The sequence below is a fragment of the Electrophorus electricus genome, chromosome 15 (genome assembly GCF_013358815.1).
Source record: "Electrophorus electricus isolate fEleEle1 chromosome 15, fEleEle1.pri, whole genome shotgun sequence".
NCBI classification, from domain to species: Eukaryota; Metazoa; Chordata; class Actinopteri; order Gymnotiformes; family Gymnotidae; genus Electrophorus; species Electrophorus electricus.
In genome coordinates this window covers 9,826,921-9,850,447 of record NC_049549.1, presented here as the reverse complement: position 1 = coordinate 9,850,447, position 23,527 = coordinate 9,826,921, and the positions used below count along the sequence as shown (strand labels likewise).

The window sequence follows — 23,527 nt, the reverse complement described above, 5'->3', positions numbered from 1 at the left end:
CAATTGCAGAACGCAAGCACAGAACTGAAAGAGCTAACAAGAAGACCCAGTACTGAGACCTAAATGTACTTAAAACTAACAGTCCAAAAGGTCCACAACAATTTGAATAGTTCTTTTTTTTTTTTTGGTCACAGATGAGAGTGCAAATAAATACTGCACTCCTCATACTGTTCCAGTTACAATGACATGCACATATAATCATTCAGAGATCAAATATGGTATTTAATTATTATCCTAACCAATATTAATATGTAAATTATTGCCAACTCAGGCTAAATTAATACTAGAATTATTACAAATTATCATAATTAAGATGATCAGAAATGATCTGTACGTCTTCAATATTTTTTTTTAAATGACAAGAAAATTAGAGCCTTACAAAGAATGAAACATACAGTGACATTCCAAAGAGAAACTTCTGCTATTCTTATTGCAAGCATTACAGAAAGCCAAATCACACATTAGGAGATACGCTGATTCATGCCATTTAACATGTGAAATTCCCTAACAGTATTTTCAGGTTCAGTCTAGCATCACTTTCAAAATGATTTTTTTGCAAGTCTTCTTATAGGCAGAAAGACGTTTAAGCCTACCAACTGACACAAAAGGTCTAGAAAATAGCACAAAAGAATTCCAACACTGATAAATTAACTAAAAACATCCATAAAGCACAATTAACTAAAAAACAAACAAACAAACAAAAAAAAACCCCAGGAACTATAAAATAGACTAATAAGCATGCTAAGTGCGATCTTCGAAATGGAAACAAAGGACATCAAACGCACTGACGCCTTCGAACTGTAATAATAGAGGAGTTTATGGCCCCACAATAAAGTCGACAGAATTACATGCATTTGATGTGAGGACCCGTTTCACAGGATGTGGCGACGCCAGATGCGGCCTTTCATTAGAGGTGCTGTCTGGATAGGCAAGTCTGCGCCAGTACAGCCAGGCGCAGTCACGGCGCAGATCCTGTCCGAGACGACGCGCGTTGTCGGCTATGACTTAATGCGTCCTAGGATGGAAAATACATTCATGGGTCTCTTGCTGCTTTCGCAATTTGTCGTTCTCAAAGCGGATGACGTGAAGCTAGACGATTTAGCGGCCAAGGTCATCTCGGACTTTGTGACCTCAACTGAATTCGGCACCGTGCGCTCCGTTTGCAAGCCCGTGCCAAACACGATGAGCTTGTGTCATGGTATTGGGTACGAGCACATGAGGCTGCCGAACCTCCTCGGACATGACAGCGCGAGGGAGGCGCAGCAGCAGTCGGCCGCGTGGATACCCTTGGTTACCAAGCAATGCCACGGCGACACCAGGAAGTTTCTCTGCTCTCTCTTCGCCCCTGTGTGTTTACCAGAGCTCACGGCACCCGTGCGTCCATGCCGAAGCCTCTGCGAGCGCGTGCGGGACGGGTGCCTGCCGGTGATGAGCGCGTTCGGGTTCCCGTGGCCAGATACGTTTAACTGCAGCCGGTTTCCACTCGGAGCACAACTCTGCATCCCTGGAGCTGGAGATGTTAGCCCTGTGGATGTTACTGAAATGTCCAAAGGTTCCTTCTGATCATAGATTTTTAATCAGCCCAAATGCCGCTCTTTAATGGCATGCCGACTGATGTAACGCAGGGTTGTTTCTTTGTTGCATATTAACTGATCTTTATCAAATATTTAAAGTGTAAATGTATTGCAAAATTTGACTTGGTCATATGGGTAGCTTTTAGTAAACGTACCTTAACACAAATACAAAGGACCACACAAAGTCACTTTTGCGCAGTGTGACTTTCTATAAAGGTTCTCGTGGGTAATTTACAGGTACGGTGTTATGCGACGCCTGCAGCACGGCATCAGAGGCAGAGAGCGACATCCAGAAGAACTTCTGCAGCAGTCAGTTTGGTGAGTGATTTCCGTGACCTGAGACTCGTTTTAATGCTTGACCTCAATTGGTTCGGATGAAAAGGTGGGCATTACGATTGGAAAAAAAAAGACAAATTCATTCATTAAACCATGCCTTGTTTTAATCCCAGCCTATCAATGAGTTTAGGTTGGTTACAACATCGCTGAAGAAATGAGGGGAAGGAAGCTGATTGACAGTAGTAAATTCGCTTGCCTCGGTGGATATTAGATTTCCTAGAAAAAAAATATGTAACTTGTGTTTGACGAATAGTTGCTGGGTTCGGGTGGTGCGGTGTCTTGGACATCATGGAAGTTGACTCAGAATCCACTCCCGATCTATGTGCGAATGAATGAGATGTGTGGCGCTGTAGGTGGAACAGCCGTGACTTTTCAAAAAAACAAAAAACAAACAATCCTCACACCCTTGTTGTAGGTAATAAACCAGCTCCCGCTACCTTTTTTCCTTCTCTGATTGCTATGTTCCTCCCCGTTTAGCTTTCAGGCTTCAGATTGGCTCCTCTTCCCTGGAGGGGACGGATCTGCGCCTGGTGTCTCAAGGACGGAGTCGAGTGCTTCGCTGGAAGGGCGGAGAGCGAAAGCAGCAGGCTGATGCGCAGCAGAGGGAGCTCTGGCTGCCCGACGCGGCAAACTGTTCCTGTCAGGCACTGGAAAGCCAGCTTGCCGGGTCCTTGCTGGCTCTGGCACGTATGGTGGAGGGCCGCATGGTGCTCTCCAGTCTTGTGAAGTGGTCTCGCAACGAGAAAGATCTGAGGAGGTTTATTAGGAGACTGGCCAAACAGCAGTGCTGAAGTTACTGTCAGTGCTGAGTAAAGCTAGAAAAGTTAGAGTTTGCTGTTTTGGGTAAAATGTTTTATACAATATAACGCAGTGAAGAAAATAAGCTCCTAGAATAAATATATGCTGGTGTAAAATATGTCTAATACTGTAATAACATGTTTAATAATCTAATAATTTGGGAATTAGGCAACATCATGACTCGTTAAGATTTAAGAAATAAGATAAAAATCTAGTTAGTTTTATTAGAAACTCAGTACATGTATACTCTAAGAATATACGATAACTATTCTTATATGTATTGTATTAGAAATGTAATTTTTTAAAAGACATCGTACAGGAAATAATTTATGTAAATTGTCATGGTTGTGATGAAACATTGTTTTCAGCTAGTACTGAACATCCGAATCACATCTCTTTAAATATTTCAAAGTATCTAAAAAATTTAAGTTTAAAGGTTACATTAGATGAGTGTTTATATTTTTACAGAGGAAGGCACGCTTTAATGTATTAATGGATATAGTTCATTTTACATGTCTTGCACATATTTTACATATTACATGTCATGAATACATGGTGTGAAAGAGAGAACACAAGAAAACAAAGTTATAAACAAAAAAAACAAAACAAAACAAAGATAAGAGAGAAGCAAAAGTAACTGAATCCGATTCATCTCACACCTGCTGCGGTGAGCGATGTTCAAATGCAAAACTCCACCCTTCGCAGCTAAAGGTATGTCTGTTCTCACTTCAGTATAGGTTGGAATGCAGGTGGACACAATATGAAAAGGAGCCAAGTACAGGAGTGAAGTGGAGGTAAATGTGAAGGCACGTTTGGGTGAGCCTCATGTTGCAAGGGTCCGTTCTCACACTGCACTCTGTGTAAGAAGAGTACCGATCAATAATTCAGAGCATGAACCTGATTGGCTGGGACATGACTAGTCTCCCTCTGCCCACACTTTTCTCTCTTCCTACACACACACACACACACACACACATACACACACTCACACACACACACACACACACACACACACACACACACACAAAGAAAGTCCACTTGTTCAGGTCTTATCTGTATCCTTTCCATTTTTCTACATCATCCTTTAAACCATCCCTTCTTGTCATCTTTCAAGTGGAAGAACGTTCACAGGTGAGGCAGGCTATTTCAGGTATTTTATGGACAGTGGGATGGATGTTGAAATGTTGTGTACATCAGTGTCGTTTACATCACAACTGACCTAAGTACAGTTCTAACATACTATAGTGTGGTTTTATTTGGGGGGGGGGGGGTTTGTTTTGTTTTTTCTCAGAAGACAGCTATTATCTGGCTCTTATCTGGGATTGGCAAATTATTGTTACAGGTGTCAGTTTCCATAGTGAGTGTTAAGTGACTGAGAATAGAATAGAATAGAACTGAGGACAGTTCTTACATGTTTCAATGCAGACTGCTTTCACTGAGTGTTGTATAGCGTACTGATCTCAGTATATTTTAAATGTTACTCAGTAGGTAATAAGTCATACTATTAATACTATTTACCTTCTGCATGTTCAGTGACTGACCTGAGTACAGTCTCTATGACTCCATTGGTTTTTGGTATTACAGTCTCTGGTTACTCTGGTTCAGGAGAATACTCTGGAAGGACTCGTGGATTAAAGGCTTAACATGAGAAAGACTCATGAGAACACCAAAGTACAAAAATGTAAACAAAGATGGCATTTTTAAACTTTGTAGTCTCGTGTATTGTCTTGTAGGTGATTTCTTTCACTTGTGTGTGCACAGACATTTTGATGAAACAAAAAGTCTAAGTCTGTTCATAACAAAACAAACCATCAGATATCAAAGTGTCTCACAGCATCCATCCTGTCACCACTGACTGTATGACAGCACCCAGCCGTTTATTCACTGAGGCGTTTTCCATACTTTGCCTTCCCCCTAAGCCTAATGTCGCACAGCCTGTTGCTGAGTGTCGGCCAATTTTCAGCCCCTCCATGTGTCAGAGTTTATGCTATGTGTCTTTCACTTACATTGAATAAACATGATTTCCTGAAGTTGTGTGAAAATATTTAACACATTTAGACAGACTAAAAGCCCTATTCAAGTAGTCCTGATCAGCCACCAGCATGTGAGAGTGCTTCTGCGATGTGGTTGAGGATAGTGAATCATGCCCATGACTTTGTGGACCCATAGCCATGGTCTCGGCAGCCATCGGTCTGGCCTTCCTGCCCCTCCTGCTCACGCTGCTCATCCGGTACCGGTATTACTTCGTACTGTTCTACCGGGCCGTGCTGTTGCGCTGGGTGCAGGACCTCGTAACGGGCATCAGCAGAGAGGAGCGAGTGTACCAGTACGTCTTGACGCATGCCATTCCGGGCGACCCTGACAGTATCCTCGACACCTTTGACGACTGGTGCACCAAAGTGGAGTTTATTAGCCACATAGGTCCGAAAAAAGGTAAGAACACACACGTGTGTAGTGCCAGGTAGTTGGTCATTCTCTCTATAACAATATTAACACATGAAACGTGAGGAATCTTAGGTCGACATGTAGGTACTAGGAATTTTGAAACAAAAACAAAAAACAAACAAAAAAAGAAAGTAAATAGGTAACCCAACCGAAACCCACACAAAAATGGTGAAATAACGCTTACATTGTTAAAATAAATCCAGCTGCACAGATGAACACGGAATCATTTTAATCGTTTATTTCTGTTAAAATGTAGGCTTGGCCATTTGCCAGTAGGTGGCACTGTTAACCAGTCCTGCACTTTTCAACGGCTCATTTTTTTACATAATGAACAAGTTTAACGATTAGTGCTAATAACATGAATAATGTCTGCCACACGCTTAAAAGTTCAAGAAGTTAAAGTCCTGGCACGATTTTGGCGTCACCACCGTTGTTTCATTAATTACTTTTACCCGCTGTCTTGAGATCAAATCCAAATGGATGGGACAAAATCCTGTCGAGATGTTTAATCCCTGAGCTTCAACTACACCACTTTGAATTGCACATGTTACACTCATGCTGGGGAGGAAGTCGGGGCGCAGATATTGAGCGTGGTGAGCAGTGCCCGTAGTTGGTCTCACCTGTGCGCTTCAGGGATGATCCTGGACCGGCTGCTGAAGGAGCACCAGCCTCTGACGGTGCTGGAGCTGGGCACGCACTGCGGCTACAGCGCCGTGCGCATCGCCCGATCCCTGCCGCTCGGAGCGCGCCTCTACTCCGTGGAGATGGATCAGCGAAACGCGGAGGTGGCTGAGAAGATCGTGCGCTTGGCAGGGTTCGACGACGACACGGTGAGTCACTCGGCACCTGGTCTCAGAAGTAGGGATATAACGGTATGCATATTTTCAGATCTGATACGATTTTCCTTTCTGAAGTAAAGATTAAACTCCCTATTTGTTGTTTTATGTGTTAAAATGGATTGTACATAACTTTAATTGTATACTACCCAAAGCGGTTTGTCTTTGTTATTTTTAGAACGAAAAAAAAAATTGCATGTCCTTAAGTGACCTTATGAAACTATGTAACTGAACAAGATGCTGCACATATTTTAAACTAGAGTTAGTGTGCTATTACTACAAATGCTTTTTTTTTTTCTTTTTTTTTTTAAAGATGTTTGAGCTCCTTCAGGTCATGACCTCCGCCCTCCACTCGCCGGCTCATGGCGTGCTCTCCCTCCTACCACCCACAGGTGGAGCTGATCGTGCGCCCCTCGGACGAGGTGATCCCGTGCCTGCGCGAGAACTACGGCGTCGAGCGTCTCGACTTCGTCTTCATGGACCACTGGAAACGGTGCTACCTGCCCGACCTGCAGATGCTGGAGGGTAGCGGGCTCCTCGGCGAGGGCTCCGTCATCCTCGCCGACAACGTCATTTTCCCCGGGGCGCCGAACTTCCTGCGGCACATCCGCCGCTCGGGCCTGTACGAGCACCGGGTGCACCGCGCCATGCTCGAGTACATCAGCGGCATCAGAGATGGCATGGCCGAGCTCATCTACCGCGGGGCCAAGTGAGATTGGGAAGGGCTCGCTGGTTCTGTTTCCAAAAGGCTGTAATGGTCGTGAGCCCTTTTTGAAAACCTTGCCTGTTTCTTGTGAAATGCCGTCATGAATATAAGAATGATACAAAGGTTCCAGATAGAAAGCGTAGTGTTCGTCTGTCGCTAGTACTCCAGGGACAAAGCGGAGGACTTCAGCTGGTTGTCTAACACGGCCTACGGTTAACCCTTCAGCCTGCAGTCGTCTTAACAGACTCACTAAAATAATATGACTATTACCTGGGAAGATAAATAGAGCTAATCAAGACACCATTTTATATTAAAATGCATCGAATTATTTCACTGATAATTAATATATGAAAGTTGGATTGAGATTGAACCCCTATGGTCCTGTGCATTTAGGTTTCTGTGATTTAGATTGATTGCTCTTATTAATGAACACATTGGGTAAACATATTAAAGTGTTGTATGACTGCCCAATTGAAGTCTCCCACTGGAAATTAAGGTATATTAAAAAAAAAGAGACAGATTAATATTTTCCTGTTTATTTACAAATACACTGATTCTTCAGACCAGTAAAAATAAACAATGCTGTACAAAGTTTATATAAATTAAAATTCTACAGGTCAGTATGCTAGACGGAGCTTTCTTAGTTCACTTAATCTCACTGACAGTGCAACTATTCTAAAACAAGGAAGTCTGCAAGGAAAACCACAAAATACTACCTAGGGCAGGATTAATGGATGAAGTATTCCTTTACTGTGTTAACAGGGTAAGCAAGGAAACAGGTTGGACTTTTTCATACTTCTTTTACTTTAACTAAATATAAACTGTAAAATATGTGTGGCCTGTTGAGCTATGAGGTAGCAGGCCAATCTAGAATGCAGTGCAAGTTCTCTTACTGTCATTTGTACAGCACAACTCCTGTTAACACTTACAGTGCTTTATATAAGTCCAGTCAGACACAAAAGAACACACTAAAATCTAGGTCAACACTGTAAATATGTTTCTCTTTCTCTCCCAGTCTTGGCATGCAAGCATCAACTAGGGTTTATGAAGCTATCAAAACTGATCTCCTAAATGCCCTAAACTGCTATGCTGCAGTCAGATACTCCTGCACAAACAGCTGTTTGTTTTTCTCTCTCTCGCACGCACACACACCCTTTGTTCAGTAGTTGTCTCTATTGCTAGGCATTTAAAATTCAGATGCTGAGACAAATTGTTGAGACAAAAGCTTACTTTAAAAAGGCGAATGGGTGTGTTTTAAAACAGGCCTAGAAAGCCATCCTTGAGATATGCTATGACAGTTACAATATAATTAGACTAAACATAAGACCTGATCTTGTGATGTGTGTGTAGGAGAGAGAGAGAGAGAGAGATAACGGTTCAAAGTATTCTTTGCTGACTCTCTTAAAAAGGTTAGTCATATCCAGCTCCTGAAACGGCATGACTGAAATCTCCAGCTTGTGACAGATGACCTTCACCAGATTTACAAAGACCTCTAGCTAGGAAACAACTCTGAAAGAGCCGGCCATATAGAGATGTTTAAAAAAAAAAATAAAAAAAAATTTAAAAAATCAAACACACACACACACACAACCAAAAACTCTTCAGCCCAGTACACATGCACAGCCTCCAGGTGGAGCAGATGCACGTCTCTCTCTCCAGAGTCATAAGATACTAGTCTCTGGGGAGACAGGGGTAGCAGATGGATTGTTCAGGTCTAGATCATCCACTGGTCTTGGTCTTGGTCTGCTCCCTCCATATCAACCTGCATGAGGAGCAGCATTTACTCATTTTTCTAGTCAAACATTGCATTAAACGATTAAGACACAGTGCTAAATTAAAAAAACTGAACAAATGTTTGAAACACACACAGACCTGTGAAGCTTTGTCGAGCTTTACATCAGTCCTAGAACCGATGGTTTTTCATTTAGGTGTCTATACATGCACATGAAGCTGAACTGTGTAAAAATAATAGCCCTTTTCATGCAGTCCTACCATCATGAGGCTGCGAAATTGGACACACCTAAACATCCCATGCATCAGAACCACAGTCTGCTACATTGTTAAGAAGCAACAAATAGAAGATGACTGAATAAATATATTTAATCATGTAGAAAAAAACCCCAAAACTGTTGAATAGATTAAGACCACTACACAGAATTCAGACATAAGAGACCTAAAGAGAAAAACACACCAGTGTGAGTTCAGTACAAGACTAGTGTTAAATAGAGAAGGCCTGTGGAGTTTTGGGAGACTTGTACACAGATCAGTTGAAAATTACCCTGTGCCAAACCAATGAAAATAAGGAAATGTGCAGAAAGCATACCACCTCGTGTGGCATGTATGGCTGCCATTGAACTGGCTCATTGTTTTTTTTTATTGATCATGTGACTGCAACAGGATGAATCCTATGAACAGAAGCATCTCAACTGCGCAGACGCAACCAAATGCCTCAAACCTCACTGCCCAGCACTTCACCCTGCAATGGTACAATGACCCCAAACATTACTGTTAAAGTAACTATGTAGTTGTTTTTTTTTTTCCACAGCCACAAAGTATTTTTCTTGGCTGGTCAAGTCAGTTGTTTCGTTTACTGAACACAAGAGACAAGACTGACCGCAAAAGCCCTCCAAAATGGCTGCATTAGGGGCCTGGCAGAACATCACCGGAAAAGATACCCAGCGTCTGGTGATGGCTACAGAACGGAGATTTCAAATAGTTGTCAAATACAAAAGATTTCCAATTGCAAAATGAATGTGGCAAACTTTAATTCACCCAATTACCCTTGATTTCATAAAATGGGGCCCTATGTAATATAATAAAACAAAACAAAAAAAAAGACCTTCAGGGTTACCTGATACAGACACAACTACCCTCAAACTTGATTTGATAGTCTGTTCATTTCATGTCAAATCTGTGTTGGAGTACCAGCATCCAAATACTTGCACATTATATTGCATGTGTACTGTTGCTGTCCTGTTTCCAAATCTGTGCCACTTGCATACTTCAAGTCATCCATGTCCCATTGGCTAAGAAGTATGCAAGCCACATCACAACTGATTAAAAGCTAGTCTAGAACACTCAAAACATGGAAATATTGAGACTGAAAAAAGTTACAAGTCCTGAATGACATTTTAGGCACTATTTGTGACCATTGACCTCTGACCTCATTGATCTCTCCATCATCAGGAAACTCATTGTAAATGTTCATGTCATCCATGTCCTGCATGTCTTCATCTTCCTCTGAATCTTCTTCACTGTCCTCCTCATCTTCATCATCCTCCTCTTCCTCCTCATCAAACGGCTATAGAAAAGGTTAAAAGAGTGTGTACTTAAATATACCTGCTGCATTTAAATGAACACAGCCATGTACTGCAGCATTCATCAAACATGTGCTAAAAGGACTTATGTTTTCACAATATTCCAACCTCCCTAGTGTTATATGAAAAAAAGCTATACAAATCTGTGGAGGGCACATCTGTGCTTACTAAGAAGTCATGATTAATACATTTAAGCACAAGATAAGTGATGAGCTTACCATGATGAGTTAACCATAAAATAAAAGACATCATGTACATTCTGATGCCTTTATTTTTGAACATTCAGTGAATTTATATTTTGAAAAAATAAAAATAATATTTAATTACAACTGGGTTTATTCTACATTGTATAAATTCCACAATATACAAGAAATCCCCTGACAATTCTTTAACGTCTCACAAAGAGTTCTTCATTAGTTCATTATCATCATCATCATCATCATCATCATGATTATTGGCGTCAGTTTACCTCAAAGATGGGTCTTCCAATTGCCGTCAGGGTATTGTCTTTTTCAGCAATGTTCTGTAACTAAGTTTTGAAAGATACGAAAATAAACACATGACATAAAAGGGATTCACACAACTCAGCGCTCTACCGAACAATATCATCAAATGACTTGCCCAGGTCTGATGCTGCTGTTCTTGCTGGTGCAGCTCGGTTTCATCAACGCAGGGGCGGTCCAAATTAAACCACAGAGACTCCGTCATTCGCGGAAGCAGAGAGGGGAAGAGAGTGGACATGCCTGAACATGCAGAAGGAAAACCCTTGATACGTTTGTGTTCCACCAGGCGATTATTAAAACAAACAGGCTAACTAACCTAGGTTAGCTGGCAAGCTACGTAGGTTAAACAGCAGGCTTTTTTATCCTAGCAATCTAGCGACTGTTTTTGTCTAAAATCAGGCCAGTCTTGACTTTTTAAATGGAGGACATTCCACTATGTAGAATACACTATGCTGGCTACATAACTAATGTTGGTACGATGTAAAGTAGCTGACTAGCGCTAGTTAAATTAGCCAAAGAAGTGAAGAGCGCTGTAAAGCCAGCTAGCTAAATTACCCTGTGAACTCCATGTCAAAGTCTGCGAGCGTTAGCTAACATAGCTCCTTAGGTGGGAAAAAAAGACCGAAGAAGTTATTTTTAACTAATTCTAGGTCTCTCTACGGGGCATATTCTAAACCGCGTTTAATAGCTAGCTAGCCGGGTATTTTCTGTTGGAAATTTTTACCTGCAAGACAAGTGTCGTCCAAGACACAAACATTCAAATTCTCCAGCTGAAAGGAAGTTTGTTCTTCCACGTAATTCTTCCCCAAAGAAAATCAAATATCCGTTCCACTGATTTCACGGTGTCCGGTTTGTATTCCTCTTATAGGTTAATTTTTACGCGCGAGTAATAATATTTCAAGAACAAAGCCACAGTACCTACAGCATTACAATTATATTTCGTTAATAGAATAACGTATTACTTTATTTTTCAAAACATACTTACTTATGTTTAAACAGTGGCCGCTATTCTTCTTCTTCGTCACTTTCGTTTTTCTCAAATGTTACATTTCTGCCACCTAATGGAGAACAACTTTTTTTTTTCACTTTGCACTTAAAATATGATTTATGCATGGAAACACTGAGATGTGTTTCACTTTATTTTACAAGCAAGTTCAGGCATAGACTAGTCTTCGCCTTTTATTATCCCATGTATACGCATGACGTGAGGCTAAGCTTATCTGGGTTTCTGGTTAACCAATACTTTCATCAGCTGTCATTTCTGAAGGTCTGCGACAGAACACATCTGTACTGTGGAAAAAGTCATCACCTGAGCCAGTAAAGCCGATAAACCAGACATGATATTGACGAAGAGTTGTTTTTTTTTTTAAATGCAGGCTACGAATAGCAAAACTGCATTGTATAACAATTTACGACAAACTACATGATGATTTTATCTGTGTTTTTGATAACAGCGGGTCACGATGACAGTACAACTAGTTTATGGGGGGCAAAAATACAACTGTTCACTGCCTGCTCAAATATCTCAGGCGCTGCACGATTTCATCATTTCCATTCGGGTTCTGCACACAGTGTTCAACAGAAACTATCCGCGCACTCTAGTGCGCCAAAGAAAAGTGATAATCGCATTTAACGTGGAGGAGAAAGACGTATCAGTGCGTTTTTATTTTGTGAAATTTATTAGACCCGTTTTAGCAAATATCTTTTCAAGAATCAGCTAGCCTCGGTTTATCAAACATTTAAATTAATAGAGAAATGGAACACCAATCTACCTTATCTGCAAGGTAAGAACCTTCAACCATATATTTTAAATGAAGCAAACAGTAATACATATAATAAACAGGGAGCTTAACAAATGTGCTATAAAACTTAAGAACACTAGGATACAATACGTAACGTGTGATTTAAAGCTAACTAAAAATTAAAAAGTAGAGTTCTGCAAGTAAGGCTACACGTCTGTTCCCTTGATTTAACTTGTGGGAATAACTCTTTCGCTCGCTCCGGTTCTCTCATGTTCCCTTTTCTCTAGAACATTTTTGGCGTTGACCTTGCTGATAGCTATGTCTTCTTGTACTTACTGTTTGGATAAACTGAATATGTGTATGAACGCCAAGCACCAAAAAACCGAGCCTGGCCCAGAAGGCGAACTCTACAAGCAAGTACGCCCGACACACTCTCTCACACACACGGTCAGAGATTAAGCTCTGTGAGCCTCAACAACACATTTAGGTAATCATTATCAACTAGTTTGTGTACTTTGCATTAGTGTATGAGATTACTCAGACCAACATACCTCAACCACAAAAATAAAATTAACTTAAGCCTAAAATGAGGACTGTTTAACAAAGTACAAAGTATATTTAATATTGTGTATGATGGCTTAGTATATTAGTCACACTTGCATGAAATACTGCATCTTCCAGGGTTTTGATAAAGACCGAAATATGGGCCAAAGATAATGTTATGCTAGATAGGGTATCTAATAAAACAGCTTTAGTGAGGGGTTGGGGGGTTTGAAATATTATACACTCTCACATTCTTAGTTCTCCATCTCTCTCAGTGTGAACCATGGAAAGAGAACGCATGCTGCACTGCAAACACTTCAGCCGAAGCCCATGAAGATAACTCCTACCTCTACAACTTCAACTGGGACCATTGTGGCATCATGAGTGAGAAGTGCAAGCGTCACTTTATCCAGGACACCTGTTTCTATGAATGCTCCCCTCACCTGGGACCCTGGATACAGCCAGTACGACACACATCTGACACCAAAGCTTCACCTTACATAGGCTTATAATGTATGGGTAAAACAGAGACTAGGGCCTGAAAACCATTTCCAGTGGAAGCTCTTGATTGTGCAGCAAGTTGTATTACAAATCTGATCTGCTTTCTGAGGTCTCTGATTTGAGTAAAATTAGACTGCCTTCTTCTAGTCTAAATGTTTCTGTAAGGTGGGCTTGAACCCAGGTCAGCTAGGTGATGACGCCGACAGCCTGCTGGGTGAGCAACCACACTCTAATGGTGGGCCCATGTGCAGAACAGTTAGATCGTAGAACAGGTAAATCAAGAAAAGTAAATAACCAAAGGGGAATAGAATTCCAGCCATTTTGTTGCACGGCAGACGAAGACCTGCTAGACTGCAGCAGCTATAAAACTGCCTGTGCATATATCACGCTTCAGAGGAACAGAGGATGACAAAACTAGAGGAAGAACTAAACACCATGCCAAGTATGAGAAAAGGGAGAACCAAGGACACCACAGGAAGAATGGCAGCCCCGATGCCCTGGGGAAAACCAAACTAAAACTTCCCAAACAAAACCAGAAAACAGGGAGGAACCTGTAATGGCTAAGGGGAGCCTTGGAAGAGAGACAAATTTGAGGGGGAAAACTGGACAGGAGACATGTACAAACACAGACACCCTCGCAGCACAGAAGTGATGTGTAGAACGAGGGCTCACAGACCTCCGGAGCTAGGAGCTAGGAGCTTTGCTCAGAACTTTGACAAAGACCCAGTACTGAGTGACTGGGTCACTGGGCTTATATAGGCCTAGCCCAGCTGTTGGGGGTTAAGCCCCCACCTGAGGCCTCCCTCTGGTGGCCTTAGGGGCCTCGGCTTGGCTGCGACCATTACAGTTTCCTAATTTTGCTTTATCATAGGTCTTTCTTTAAAACATTACTTGCACACAGTAGCTAACGTAACTTCTTAGTTCATCTAATAAACTAGTCTGAACTAAGATGTTTACTTTAGTTTTTTTTTTTCTTAAAGTAGCGCATTTATAGTCCAGATTACATTACATTAGTCTGTGTCACCTACGGTGGGAAACTCCTCCTTTGTAACACACCTATACATTTACCTACAAGGGTTTCTTCCCTTTGCAAAGAACAAACACATTGCCATCTGAAAGTATGCTCTTCCTCTGTACACTCCTGCCAGAGCAGTAATGCAATTGTTTTTTTTAAAAAGCTCCAAACACTTATTATTACACCTCTATGGTAAAATTGCAACAGCAACTTGAATATGTATTTCAGTAAGTGATGTAAAATGTGAAGAAAAAAATGGTGAGTAAAAGAAAAGTAAAATAAAATTGTATAGATGTTATTCTTACATATATATCATGCTACTGTAGTTTAAACCCATGAGACTGGAAATGCTATGGAACAGGAACAATGTGTATTTGTAAGTATTTGGCTCTGGCTCTCAAAGTTCCCAGCCTCTTCTCTGTAGGCTGTCTTGTTGTTATCAGAGATCGGGCCTATCACATATGTGTTGTCCACAGACTTAATGATGTTGGCTAAGCTTACGACAATTAAGATCTTTGTCAGACTATGAAAATCAGGCCCTGTTGTTTACAAGATCATATCGTAGTCATACACTTATTTCAACTAATATCAGATCATTGTTGTGTGTAAACATAGTGTTAATATGTGTCACATTAAACAACTGATAGCAACAGAGCAATATTTCTGTCCTGTCTCCCCAAACAAATCTTACAGACTAATAGTAGATGTGTTCCAGCGTAATTTGGCCAGTTGTGAGTGTTGATATTGCTGGTTACACCAAGTGCAAGTGTTTTGTATTAATACCACAGTAATTGTATGATTATGATTCTGTCTGTGTCTTGTGTTGCTAGGCAGAAGAATCTTGGCGTAAGGAGCGTATTCTTGATGTTCCACTGTGTCTGGAGGACTGTGAAAGTTGGTACAATGACTGTAAGGATGACATAACCTGCAAAGACAACTGGCACAAAGGCTGGAATTGGAGCACAGGTGTGTGTTTGTGTGCGTGTGGGGATGGGTGGTGCGCTTGCTAGCGGGCCATACCTGTGTCGCACATATGCATAGGTGAAATTCTCTTACACTGTTAGGGTTACCTGATATGGAGAAAAACGCAATATTGCAAATTACATTTCCCCATGTTGCCAAGGATCTTGTGCTTTGTGTTGTATGTTTCATGATTAAAGCCAGGCCTGCCTCATTTTTACCAGAATGAATGCTTGTTAGAGCCAGCGAATGCAGTGATTCAGAGAATGATAAAATGCAGTGTCTGAGACTGTGTCATATAAGAGAACTCATTTGCAGCCCTATGCAATATCAGTATTGATACAATATCAGTATCAGTACCGCAGAGGATAATATCACAATATTAGTTAACAAATTATATACTGTGCAGTTCTACAATCGCATAGTCATCACTAATATATATATATTTGTTATAACACAACACACACGCAGGGGAAAACGTTAAAGGTTGACATCTTTTCTCTGTAGGCATAAACCAATGTCCAAGGAATGCTGTATGCCGCAAGTGGACTGAGGTGTATCCCACCTCCCAGGTTATGTGTGAGAAGATCTGGTCCAACTCCTACAAGTACACCACTCTCACCAAGGACAGTGGTCGCTGCATGCAGATGTGGTTCACTGGGCCAAATCCCAACAGAAAGGTCGCTGAATACTACCTCAACGGAGCCCCTCGCACAGCAGCCATGGCAACAAGCCCCGCCCCTTTTCTTGCTGTCCCTCTGTTAATGCTTTTGCAGTGAAATACCATTAAAACAATGATGGAAATGATTGTGAAACAGAAAGGGTTGTTTGTCATTTTCTTTGTGCCCCCTTCTCTCTGAAATAGAGTTAAAATTCTGCAGGTGCTGGCTTGAAGGATCTTGGAAGCAGGAGACTCCAGTAAGAGAAGTGCTCAGAGATATTCAGCTAATGGTGTGTTTTAATGGTTACCATAATATTAATTACAAAAGGTATTGATTGGCCTGTGTGTGGCTGCAAGATCAAAGAAGGAAAAAAAAAAAAAGAACTGATTAACTGATTACAAAAAAAATCATTCTGTTACATAAGCAGTATTATGTATAATCTTTCACATAAGCTGGAGCCCATATCAATGAGTATACATAAGCAGCCCTTCCAAAGACCAAATTTGAATACTTGCAACCCAACTAGCTATAAATTAGTGGCAGCGCAGGACAAGAAATGCATGTGGATAAAACACACTTTATCTTCTTATGAATAAGTCATACAGCTCTTTTATATTTAATTCAGCACAGTAAACCACTTGTACTCAGTAACATTTAGAAGGCAAATCATTTTCCATGACTGACACAGCATAACATGCAGAAGTTAAAAGAGGACACATTTCCTTAATATTTAAGCAAGATTGCATTTCTATTTCCTATCCCATCACTATTCTCTTTACATCTTAGTCTTTTTTTTTTTTTTTTTTACTGATGGTTTTTGCTTCTAGAATTTGCTGGTATTTAATCAGTTCTTCCCCCTACCAGTGAAATGTTCCCCGTGCCACAACACAAGTCCAAAGCCTGATCGCTCTACCTCTACTTAACCGTTAGAGAGGTGCACTTTTCATGAAATTCTACAGCCTTTTTTCTTCAAATATACCCTTGCTAATTGCAGCCAAAACATTCCAGCTTAACAGGTCCACAGGACCTGTTTCCAAAATGCACCACACTTGTTTAGATGTTCCTTTGCAAGCTTCTAATACTACATTGTGGTGAGGATGCAGGAAAAGTTTTCTTCTAATGACTCTTCCATGAAGGTCATATTTGTGCAGGTGTAGAACAGTAAACCATAACTGTAGTCTGCTAAAACTGCTAAGGTCTTTTTCAGTTAAAAATGGATTTTGACTTGCCATTCTAGCAGTCCTGCAAGGGATTCTCTCTGAAATTTCCCTATCTTCTAGATCTCAACTTGACAAGTTGTTAACAACTATTTCTTAATTCCATCATGAACAGTGAATACAGCTACCTGAAAACACTTTGATATTTCCTTACTGCCTTCTCCTGCTTTGTGGCATTGGTTAGTTTAATGTTCACAGTACTAGACAGTTGATTAGAGGAGCCAATAGCTGCTGATCATTAGGTTTGAGGAGTCAGATTGCTTATAAAGCTTTGAAGTTTGCATCACCTGGCCTTTTTGCAATGATGATTGGGTTCAAGACAAAGCCCTAACAAGCTAATTAAGGTCTGAAACCTTGGTAAAAGTTGTAGGAGCGCCCAAATTTTAAATGCTGCTACTTTTTATGTGCTAAATGAGAAAGATGAACAGCTGACACGTGTAAATAGGAGCATGAACTACAGCATCATGGCGCTCGTGTTAAGCGCTATGGGCCAGTACTGTTTGCTGTTTCTGTACAGTAATGGGCAACGTGGCTGCATTGCCCATTACTGCAACTTTTAATTGCAGCTTTTTAGTCTAGCTAATTTACCTGCCAAGATGGTTGCATTCTTACCAACGTTTTGTAAGACAAAGGGTGTTATGAGATAAGATGGCCAGCAGGTGGCAGAACTGCTCCAAATTGTGTTCGGCTCACTACTGTTGGATAAACCAGGTATGCATAACTCAAATCCAGCAGTTTAATTTTCCTTCCAAAAACACTTGATTATCTTAATTTATGTGTTAATTACCAGGCTTGTAGGTTTTAGACAGAAAGAAATTCAACAAACCAGGCCTGACTTTCAAGCCCTTAGACACTGAAGCTGGGCAGTTCTTGAAAAAGACCAAGACAATAAATGCAACAAATTTCACATTAAAACAGATTTCATAATGTCATCCATTAATGACAAACTTTTTTATTTTCTTTAATATGCTGTATGGTTTAGATATCCCTATGTTGATCAGGATTGTTTTGCAGATTCCACTTTTCTAAATATGAAATGTTTTACCCATGTTCCATGTCCCGATAAACACGGAGATCATGTCAGGCTCATCCTGGTTGGAATGTTTGTTCATCAGCTGCAGGAGCTGGCAGAATGCCTCTCGTTTCTAAACACCAAGAGGGCAACAAACGTGGAGTATTTGATATTTTGCTAGTTTTGCCCCCCCCCCCCCCCCCTTCCAATGAACGGGTGTCTGTACGTGCATAGGTGCTCTAAGCTGTGTGTTTATAGTTCTACACTTAAACGGATCAAACTGTTTTTAATTAAAACGGGCCTTTATTTTTAAGGACAAAACAATATTTACGTAATAGACAGATGTTTGTGTGTCTCACTTTAGCACTGCCAAAAATGAAGTCTTTCCTCTGACTCCTGTCTTTCTCTTTCTCAAACACGATGCTTATCTTACTGGGCATCAGCTGCCGGACTACTCAGCAAACACACATGTATGTTACACGCGTAGGCCTGCATTTGAAGTTAACTTGGTTCTTTGTTAGTCATGCGGCCTCGTTGACGGTTATTGCGGGGAAACCGCAAATGCTAAGCGCATAATATGAGCGCCATGATGCTGTAGCTCATGGTCCTCGCCTATTCACAAGCATCACACGTTCGTCTTTCTCATTCAGAAAATAAAAATTCCACCGAATGTACGTTGTAGGCTAGCTTATGCTTTCCCTCGACCAAGGCCATAGCTCTGGGTGTCCGTGGGCTTTCGTAACCTCTTACCTCATCTTTGCAGATAGTAGACTGTTACATTTAGAACTCATGTTTTTGTTGCATATACAATATCTTTTAAAATAGGATAAGTAAGCTCTTTTTAATGTTAGCAACTGCCTAAATAATGAATACATGCGTTTAAAGTCCACTTTTCCAGTCCATTTTATATAACCTTTGTTTACCTAAACTTTATACGTTATATACTGTTGTACACCAGCTATGTAGGTCAGTATTCATGATTCACTACCTACGCTTTTTGTTGTTGTTGTTGTTGTTGTTGTTTGTTTAATGGGTGCCTTTGATTTCAACAACCACCGTATATTTGTTAATAGCCACAGTCCGGCTACATGCAAGGGCTAGAAAAGTTAACTCGTTAGCTAGTTCGTTTATTGTGGTGGGAGGTTTCAAATAAAAAAAAACCCAGCTCTACAATTTCTGTTAGTGTCAAGTTGCACAGAATCCTAAACAGGAAGTTTGTGGGAAACTTCGAGCTCAGCATGTTGGACGTGTAGGCTACAGCAGCGCTTGACAGCAGCGCTTGTATCGTAGCCACGACTTTGACTAAACTTTAGACGATTTAATAGTTGGCTAGCTATCTTAGCAGCCAAAGCCGTTGCTCTTGACAGCAAGAAAATACGACGACTTTTATGCTTTACAGAAGCAGAAGCAGAAATATCTTCGCAGATAGTTAAGGTTACCTCGCTAGGTTTCTGAAGAGGGGGGAAAATGACTTCGGTTTCAAGAATCCGCTCTGCATTCTGCCGCTAGTCTTGCAATTTACATGATTTTCCTGTTAGTCTAGAATTCAGACAGAATCCCAAAATTAGGTCTGTAACTATTTCGTTTACTAGCTAGCTAGTCAACCGGTTAAAGATTGACTTGTACATGTGTAGATGCAACGTGTTTCCCGGGGCTGTTAGCCTGGTGGGAAACTACACAAGAGCAGCGTTAGCTACCTCATCGGAGATCTTCACACTTTTTGATTTGTTATACCGAGAATGCGTTAGGATAACTGCACAAGTTGACACTAACACTGCTCGACTACCAGCGCATTACGATCGCCAACTATCTAATAGCAGCTAACGTTACTGGTGCTGGTTTTCCAAGCTTTTCCTTTTAGTTTTACATGTTTATTTCCGTGGGAAAGGGGAGTAGCAGACGTCTAATGGGAGACTTTCAGGAACTGGGAAAACGAGGACACTTCGAGAAGTTACAGCAGCCGAGTCGGGGTTTGCCGTTGAGGCTCACGTTTCTTCGCCGCCGACACTAACCGGAGCAAACGCCGAAAGCCCACCGCTGCGTTCTCGTGGAGTATTTGTGGATTAAAAACGTTAGCTGGTTTTGTGGAGCCCCGCCACGATGGCAGGCGGTGGCGTATCCCCGTTGGGAGCGGCCCCTCCGTTGTGGTATCACCGGGATTTGAGCCGTGCCGCTGCCGAGGAGCTGCTGGCCCGCGCCGGACGGGATGGAAGTTTTCTTGTTCGGGACAGCGAGAGTGTAAATGGGGCATATGCGCTTTGTGTGCTGTAAGTATTAGCTAGCTAATATGTCCACAGCCGTCTTTTGTTTCACAGATGAACATGTTTACGTCAACTTTTTTGTTAAAAGTTGAAGCAAAGGTCGCTTCAACGGCTGGCTAAATGGCAGAACTTAGACATTACATCAAGCTAGCTGTATTTGGGGTGAATTATTGGCCGTGGGTTTATCTGATGCATCCTCAAACTTTCAAAAACGTGGATTAATGTTTTTGGTTTTTTTTGCTACTGAATTGTCCTTGTGTTGAAGTCAGAGATCGACACGATAATAGCCCCTGATTTAGAGAACTTGGGAGTTAACAAAGCGTGCAGCTTTTCTTTTTTTTTTGTTTTAATGCTGATGACTGCCTAGCTTAAACGAAGCTGCTTTAATTGTAACTGAGTTACAACATAACCTTGTAACTCCACATAACCTGTTGGAAACGGAATCACGTCCAGCGGCGGGGCTGCACGTGACGTGACGTGACGTGACGCGACGCGCGAGCCCTCCACACCATCAGGGATGATGTTCCGTCCTTTCACAAAATGTGGTAGTTCGTAGCTGAAAGCACACGCCGTTGTAAAGAACGTGGTTTAAGGACACGTTGGTTCATTTTGTGCTAGTGGTTGTCTTTGGTGCCGAAGTGTCTATTCTGTTCACGGTCGAACTCGTAGCTACGTTGTTGAGACCACCTAGGACCGTCGCTTGTCATGTCTGTTCTTCTCCTGAGTTTATGGTCCGATAAGACCTTGGAATCCATATGATCCTACACCGCTCCTATCTGAGACAAGTCCTTTCTATAAGATACTCAGTATATAATACTCCATCTTCTCTTGAGGAGACAAACATCTAACGTTTCTGGTTCTCACCAGCCTGTTGGTTTTCTGATTCTTCAGCATCCTTGAGGAATGTGCGAGCTATCATTATGCGCCATGTCAAGCTGTTGAGCATAGTTTAGAGACTGTGTGTGTACAAGTATGGGGATTGTGTATATTGTTGCTGTTTCTTCTCTGCACTGGGGATGCAGGTTATGACATGCACAGCAACTGTACATTGCTGAGATTCTGAGCTGTGTGGGGCTAATCAGAGAACTTAATAAAGGCGTTATGAAGCTTCACAACATTGAAAGATTTGTCTGTCACTTTGTAACATAACAGCAGTAGTGCATTCAGCATCCCACCTAGAGTATTGTTTCTCTACCATAACTGGAGCACAAAGAGACACGGCATATTTGTGTGTGTGTGTGTTTCTGTCAGGGGTTTCCCTGTGATCTCTGGTTGTGTGGCTGAATGAGGATTTGCACCAGTAAGGTATTTTAAGACGTGTGTGACAGCTAAATGTGTAGAGGCGTATTGGAAGCTTTATAAAGAAGCTTTATTGCAATTCAGGTTTTTAATGCATCCTATTTATTCATAGTTTTTATATTGTTGGGCCTATAAAATACATTTTGGAAAGTTATTCAATTTCTATGACATGCATGACACTAGATACAGAAGTGCACTCTGTGAAACTCGTGGTTTTTGGTGAGGCTAAACCAAACGCCCTCTGACATTTAGCATTTTGGGTAGCCATAGTCTGTGGTCAGGTCTGATGTTACTTGGACGTTTTCTGAGAAGTAGTAAGGAGGGGGGTGGCAGAAATTTAATTTCACTAATATAGGTGTTGTCATTTTCCTTTGTTTTACTGTAAAAATGACTTGTTCATTCAATATAATTAACTGGCATGGCTCTTGTAATATCCGATGCAGCCCTCCTTGGCAAGGAAATTGACAGAGTGAGTCATGATATGAATAGGTTTGTGTTTGTACTCATTCCTCTAGGGTCTGCCTGACTTCTGGAATGCTTGGAGACTAAGATGTCGTAAATAAAGCCACTTTTTTTTTTTTTTTTTTTTTTAACAGGATTACATTTCGTGGCTATTTTTAAGACATTTGTAATTGTCTTCAACCTGCATCAGGGCAGAGGATAAATTCCTGGAAATGCCCAGACCTGTACTCCGTGATACTGAACAGAAGGCCCCGGAGCATCACTAATCCACCTCCAGATTTGTTTGTGGTCATGTGTTCCATTGCGCTCCTCCCTTGTTTGACGCCAAACATGCAGTCTGACCGAAGACATTCCACTCTCATGTGATCACAGCACTTGGTTTTGGCCTTGTTCTGGGAAAGCCAGTCTGCTTTTGCAGAACCAAAACTACTTGGGGTGAGAGCCCAACGGAGTGGAGCTGGCATCTACCGGAAGAATTGGAGGCGTTTGTGGCCGTGAGATGCAGCGCAACGTAGCTCTCGATTGATGGCTGTTTTTATCATCCAGGTGGATGATGGGGTTTTTATAGTGCATTTATCTCATTTTGGATTCATGCCCAACAAGGAAGTACAGGAAGCGATGCAAACATCTTATTAAAATCCAACCTTGTTTGAATATAATGATTTAAAATTTAGCAGTGTTTTTATTTCTAAATGAAATGTTCAGTGTTCCAGGAATAGACTAAACATGGTGGTATGTAAAATCCCTGGATTCACTTTGGCCACATCAACTATAGCCTAGCTGAGTGGCATAGCTAAGATAAATAGCAACTTGTCTTCTATGAAGGGTTTTTGTTTTTGTTTTTTTTTTATAGTGGACGTATTTTCTCCACTTTCAGCTCCATTGGGTAGCTACTGTATTTAGCAGCGTGATCACTAGGTGAAGCCCATTCAAACCTTTGCTCCTCATTGTGCCACTCGCCTCTCAAGTTTGTGAGACTTCATTTTTTGATGCTGCTTTAGCTTTAATAAAATGTAACTGTTTAAAAAACTGTTGTTTTGTGCATGCAAGGCACTAGGCTTTAAAAGGAGAGGTTATGTTCCCATGCAACCCTCAGAGGTGTCTGCATAAGCACAGCCAGTGCACTGCGCTTGGTGCTGTGTGGTTAAGGGAAAGACTTCTTGGTCTGTTTCCATCACAAGTACAATCATCCGTCTTTTAAATGAATTCCTGTCTAAGGTGGTTAGCTGCTGTATCGTCTTTAAATGACAAGGCGCAGTGGCATTCATCTGGTCCTGAGATGGCTACACACCGTGTGTGTGTGAGAGTGAGAGAGAGATGTAGAGATGGGTAGAAGTA

General features: G+C 41.4%; 5 protein-coding genes across 8 annotated transcripts in view; 4 read left to right on the top strand and 1 right to left on the bottom strand.

Annotated features, from left to right (window-relative positions):
• On the top strand, positions 1-3,952 carry sfrp2l (secreted frizzled-related protein 2 like). The gene is made up of 3 exons (XM_027016808.2): positions 1-1,552; positions 1,812-1,892; positions 2,388-3,952. Exons 1-3 carry the CDS (start codon positions 880-882, stop codon positions 2,699-2,701), a joined length of 1,068 nt encoding a protein of 355 aa, XP_026872609.2. The 5' UTR covers positions 1-879; the 3' UTR covers positions 2,702-3,952.
• Positions 3,953-4,879: 927 nt separating this feature from the next.
• On the top strand, positions 4,880-6,779 carry tomt (transmembrane O-methyltransferase). The gene is made up of 3 exons (XM_027016807.2): positions 4,880-5,141; positions 5,787-5,983; positions 6,382-6,779. Exons 1-3 carry the CDS (start codon positions 4,880-4,882, stop codon positions 6,700-6,702), a joined length of 780 nt encoding a protein of 259 aa, XP_026872608.2. The 3' UTR covers positions 6,703-6,779.
• A 450-nt stretch (positions 6,780-7,229) lies between these two features.
• On the bottom strand, positions 7,230-11,517 carry anapc15 (anaphase promoting complex subunit 15). 2 transcript variants are annotated; one of them, XM_027016838.2, is made up of 5 exons: positions 11,240-11,505; positions 10,634-10,755; positions 10,482-10,541; positions 9,859-9,996; positions 7,230-8,457 (listed from the first exon to the last, which is right to left on the bottom strand). In XM_027016838.2, the coding sequence occupies exons 2-5, from the start codon at positions 10,751-10,753 to the stop codon at positions 8,410-8,412; spliced, it is 366 nt and encodes a 121-aa protein (XP_026872639.1). In that variant the 5' UTR covers positions 10,754-10,755; positions 11,240-11,505; the 3' UTR covers positions 7,230-8,409. The 2 variants fall into 2 exon arrangements, with proteins under 2 accessions (XP_026872639.1, XP_026872638.1); XM_027016837.2 differs by lacking the exon at positions 7,230-8,457 and having other exon boundaries at positions 9,436-9,996; positions 11,240-11,517.
• A 338-nt stretch (positions 11,518-11,855) lies between these two features.
• Positions 11,856-16,083, top strand: folr (folate receptor). Its single transcript, XM_027016843.2, has 5 exons — positions 11,856-12,299; positions 12,545-12,674; positions 13,076-13,264; positions 15,147-15,282; positions 15,784-16,083. The coding sequence occupies exons 1-5, from the start codon at positions 12,271-12,273 to the stop codon at positions 16,053-16,055; spliced, it is 756 nt and encodes a 251-aa protein (XP_026872644.2). The 5' UTR covers positions 11,856-12,270; the 3' UTR covers positions 16,056-16,083.
• A 3,299-nt stretch (positions 16,084-19,382) lies between these two features.
• The window catches only part of inppl1a (inositol polyphosphate phosphatase-like 1a), a 28,343-nt gene continuing 24,198 nt past the window's right edge, over positions 19,383-23,527 (top strand). For 2 of the 3 annotated variants that reach the window (XM_035534046.1, XM_035534045.1), the window contains exon 1: positions 19,384-20,434. In XM_035534046.1, the coding sequence (XP_035389939.1) occupies positions 20,268-20,434 (167 nt within the window). In that variant the 5' untranslated portion in view covers positions 19,384-20,267. Of the gene's footprint in view, positions 20,435-23,527 lie in introns of all 3 variants that reach the window. The other variant, XM_035534044.1, reaches the window with a different exon arrangement.

Bases quoted from the DNA above. Each gene is read 5' to 3' on its own strand.
- sfrp2l (XM_027016808.2), top strand. From the start codon at position 880: ATGTGGCGACGCCAGATGCGGCCTTTCATTAGAGGTGCTGTCTGGATA. The intron at 1,553-1,811 runs GTTCCTTCTGAT...GGTAATTTACAG, and splicing joins TGTTACTGAAATGTCCAAAG to GTACGGTGTTATGCGACGCC. The intron at 1,893-2,387 runs GTGAGTGATTTC...CTCCCCGTTTAG, and splicing joins CTTCTGCAGCAGTCAGTTTG to CTTTCAGGCTTCAGATTGGC.
- anapc15 (XM_027016837.2), bottom strand. From the start codon at position 10,753: ATGTCCACTCTCTTCCCCTCTCTGCTTCCGCGAATGACGGAGTCTCTG. The intron at 10,542-10,633 runs GCAAGTCATTTG...TTCAAAACTTAG, and splicing joins AACAGCAGCATCAGACCTGG to TTACAGAACATTGCTGAAAA. The intron at 9,997-10,481 runs GTAAACTGACGC...CCTTTTCTATAG, and splicing joins TTGGAAGACCCATCTTTGAG to CCGTTTGATGAGGAGGAAGA.
- tomt (XM_027016807.2), top strand. From the start codon at position 4,880: ATGGTCTCGGCAGCCATCGGTCTGGCCTTCCTGCCCCTCCTGCTCACG. The intron at 5,142-5,786 runs GTAAGAACACAC...TGTGCGCTTCAG, and splicing joins CCACATAGGTCCGAAAAAAG to GGATGATCCTGGACCGGCTG. The intron at 5,984-6,381 runs GTGAGTCACTCG...TACCACCCACAG, and splicing joins CAGGGTTCGACGACGACACG to GTGGAGCTGATCGTGCGCCC.
- folr (XM_027016843.2), top strand. From the start codon at position 12,271: ATGGAACACCAATCTACCTTATCTGCAAG. The intron at 12,300-12,544 runs GTAAGAACCTTC...CCTTTTCTCTAG, and splicing joins CAATCTACCTTATCTGCAAG to AACATTTTTGGCGTTGACCT. The intron at 13,265-15,146 runs GTACGACACACA...TTGTGTTGCTAG, and splicing joins TGGGACCCTGGATACAGCCA to GCAGAAGAATCTTGGCGTAA.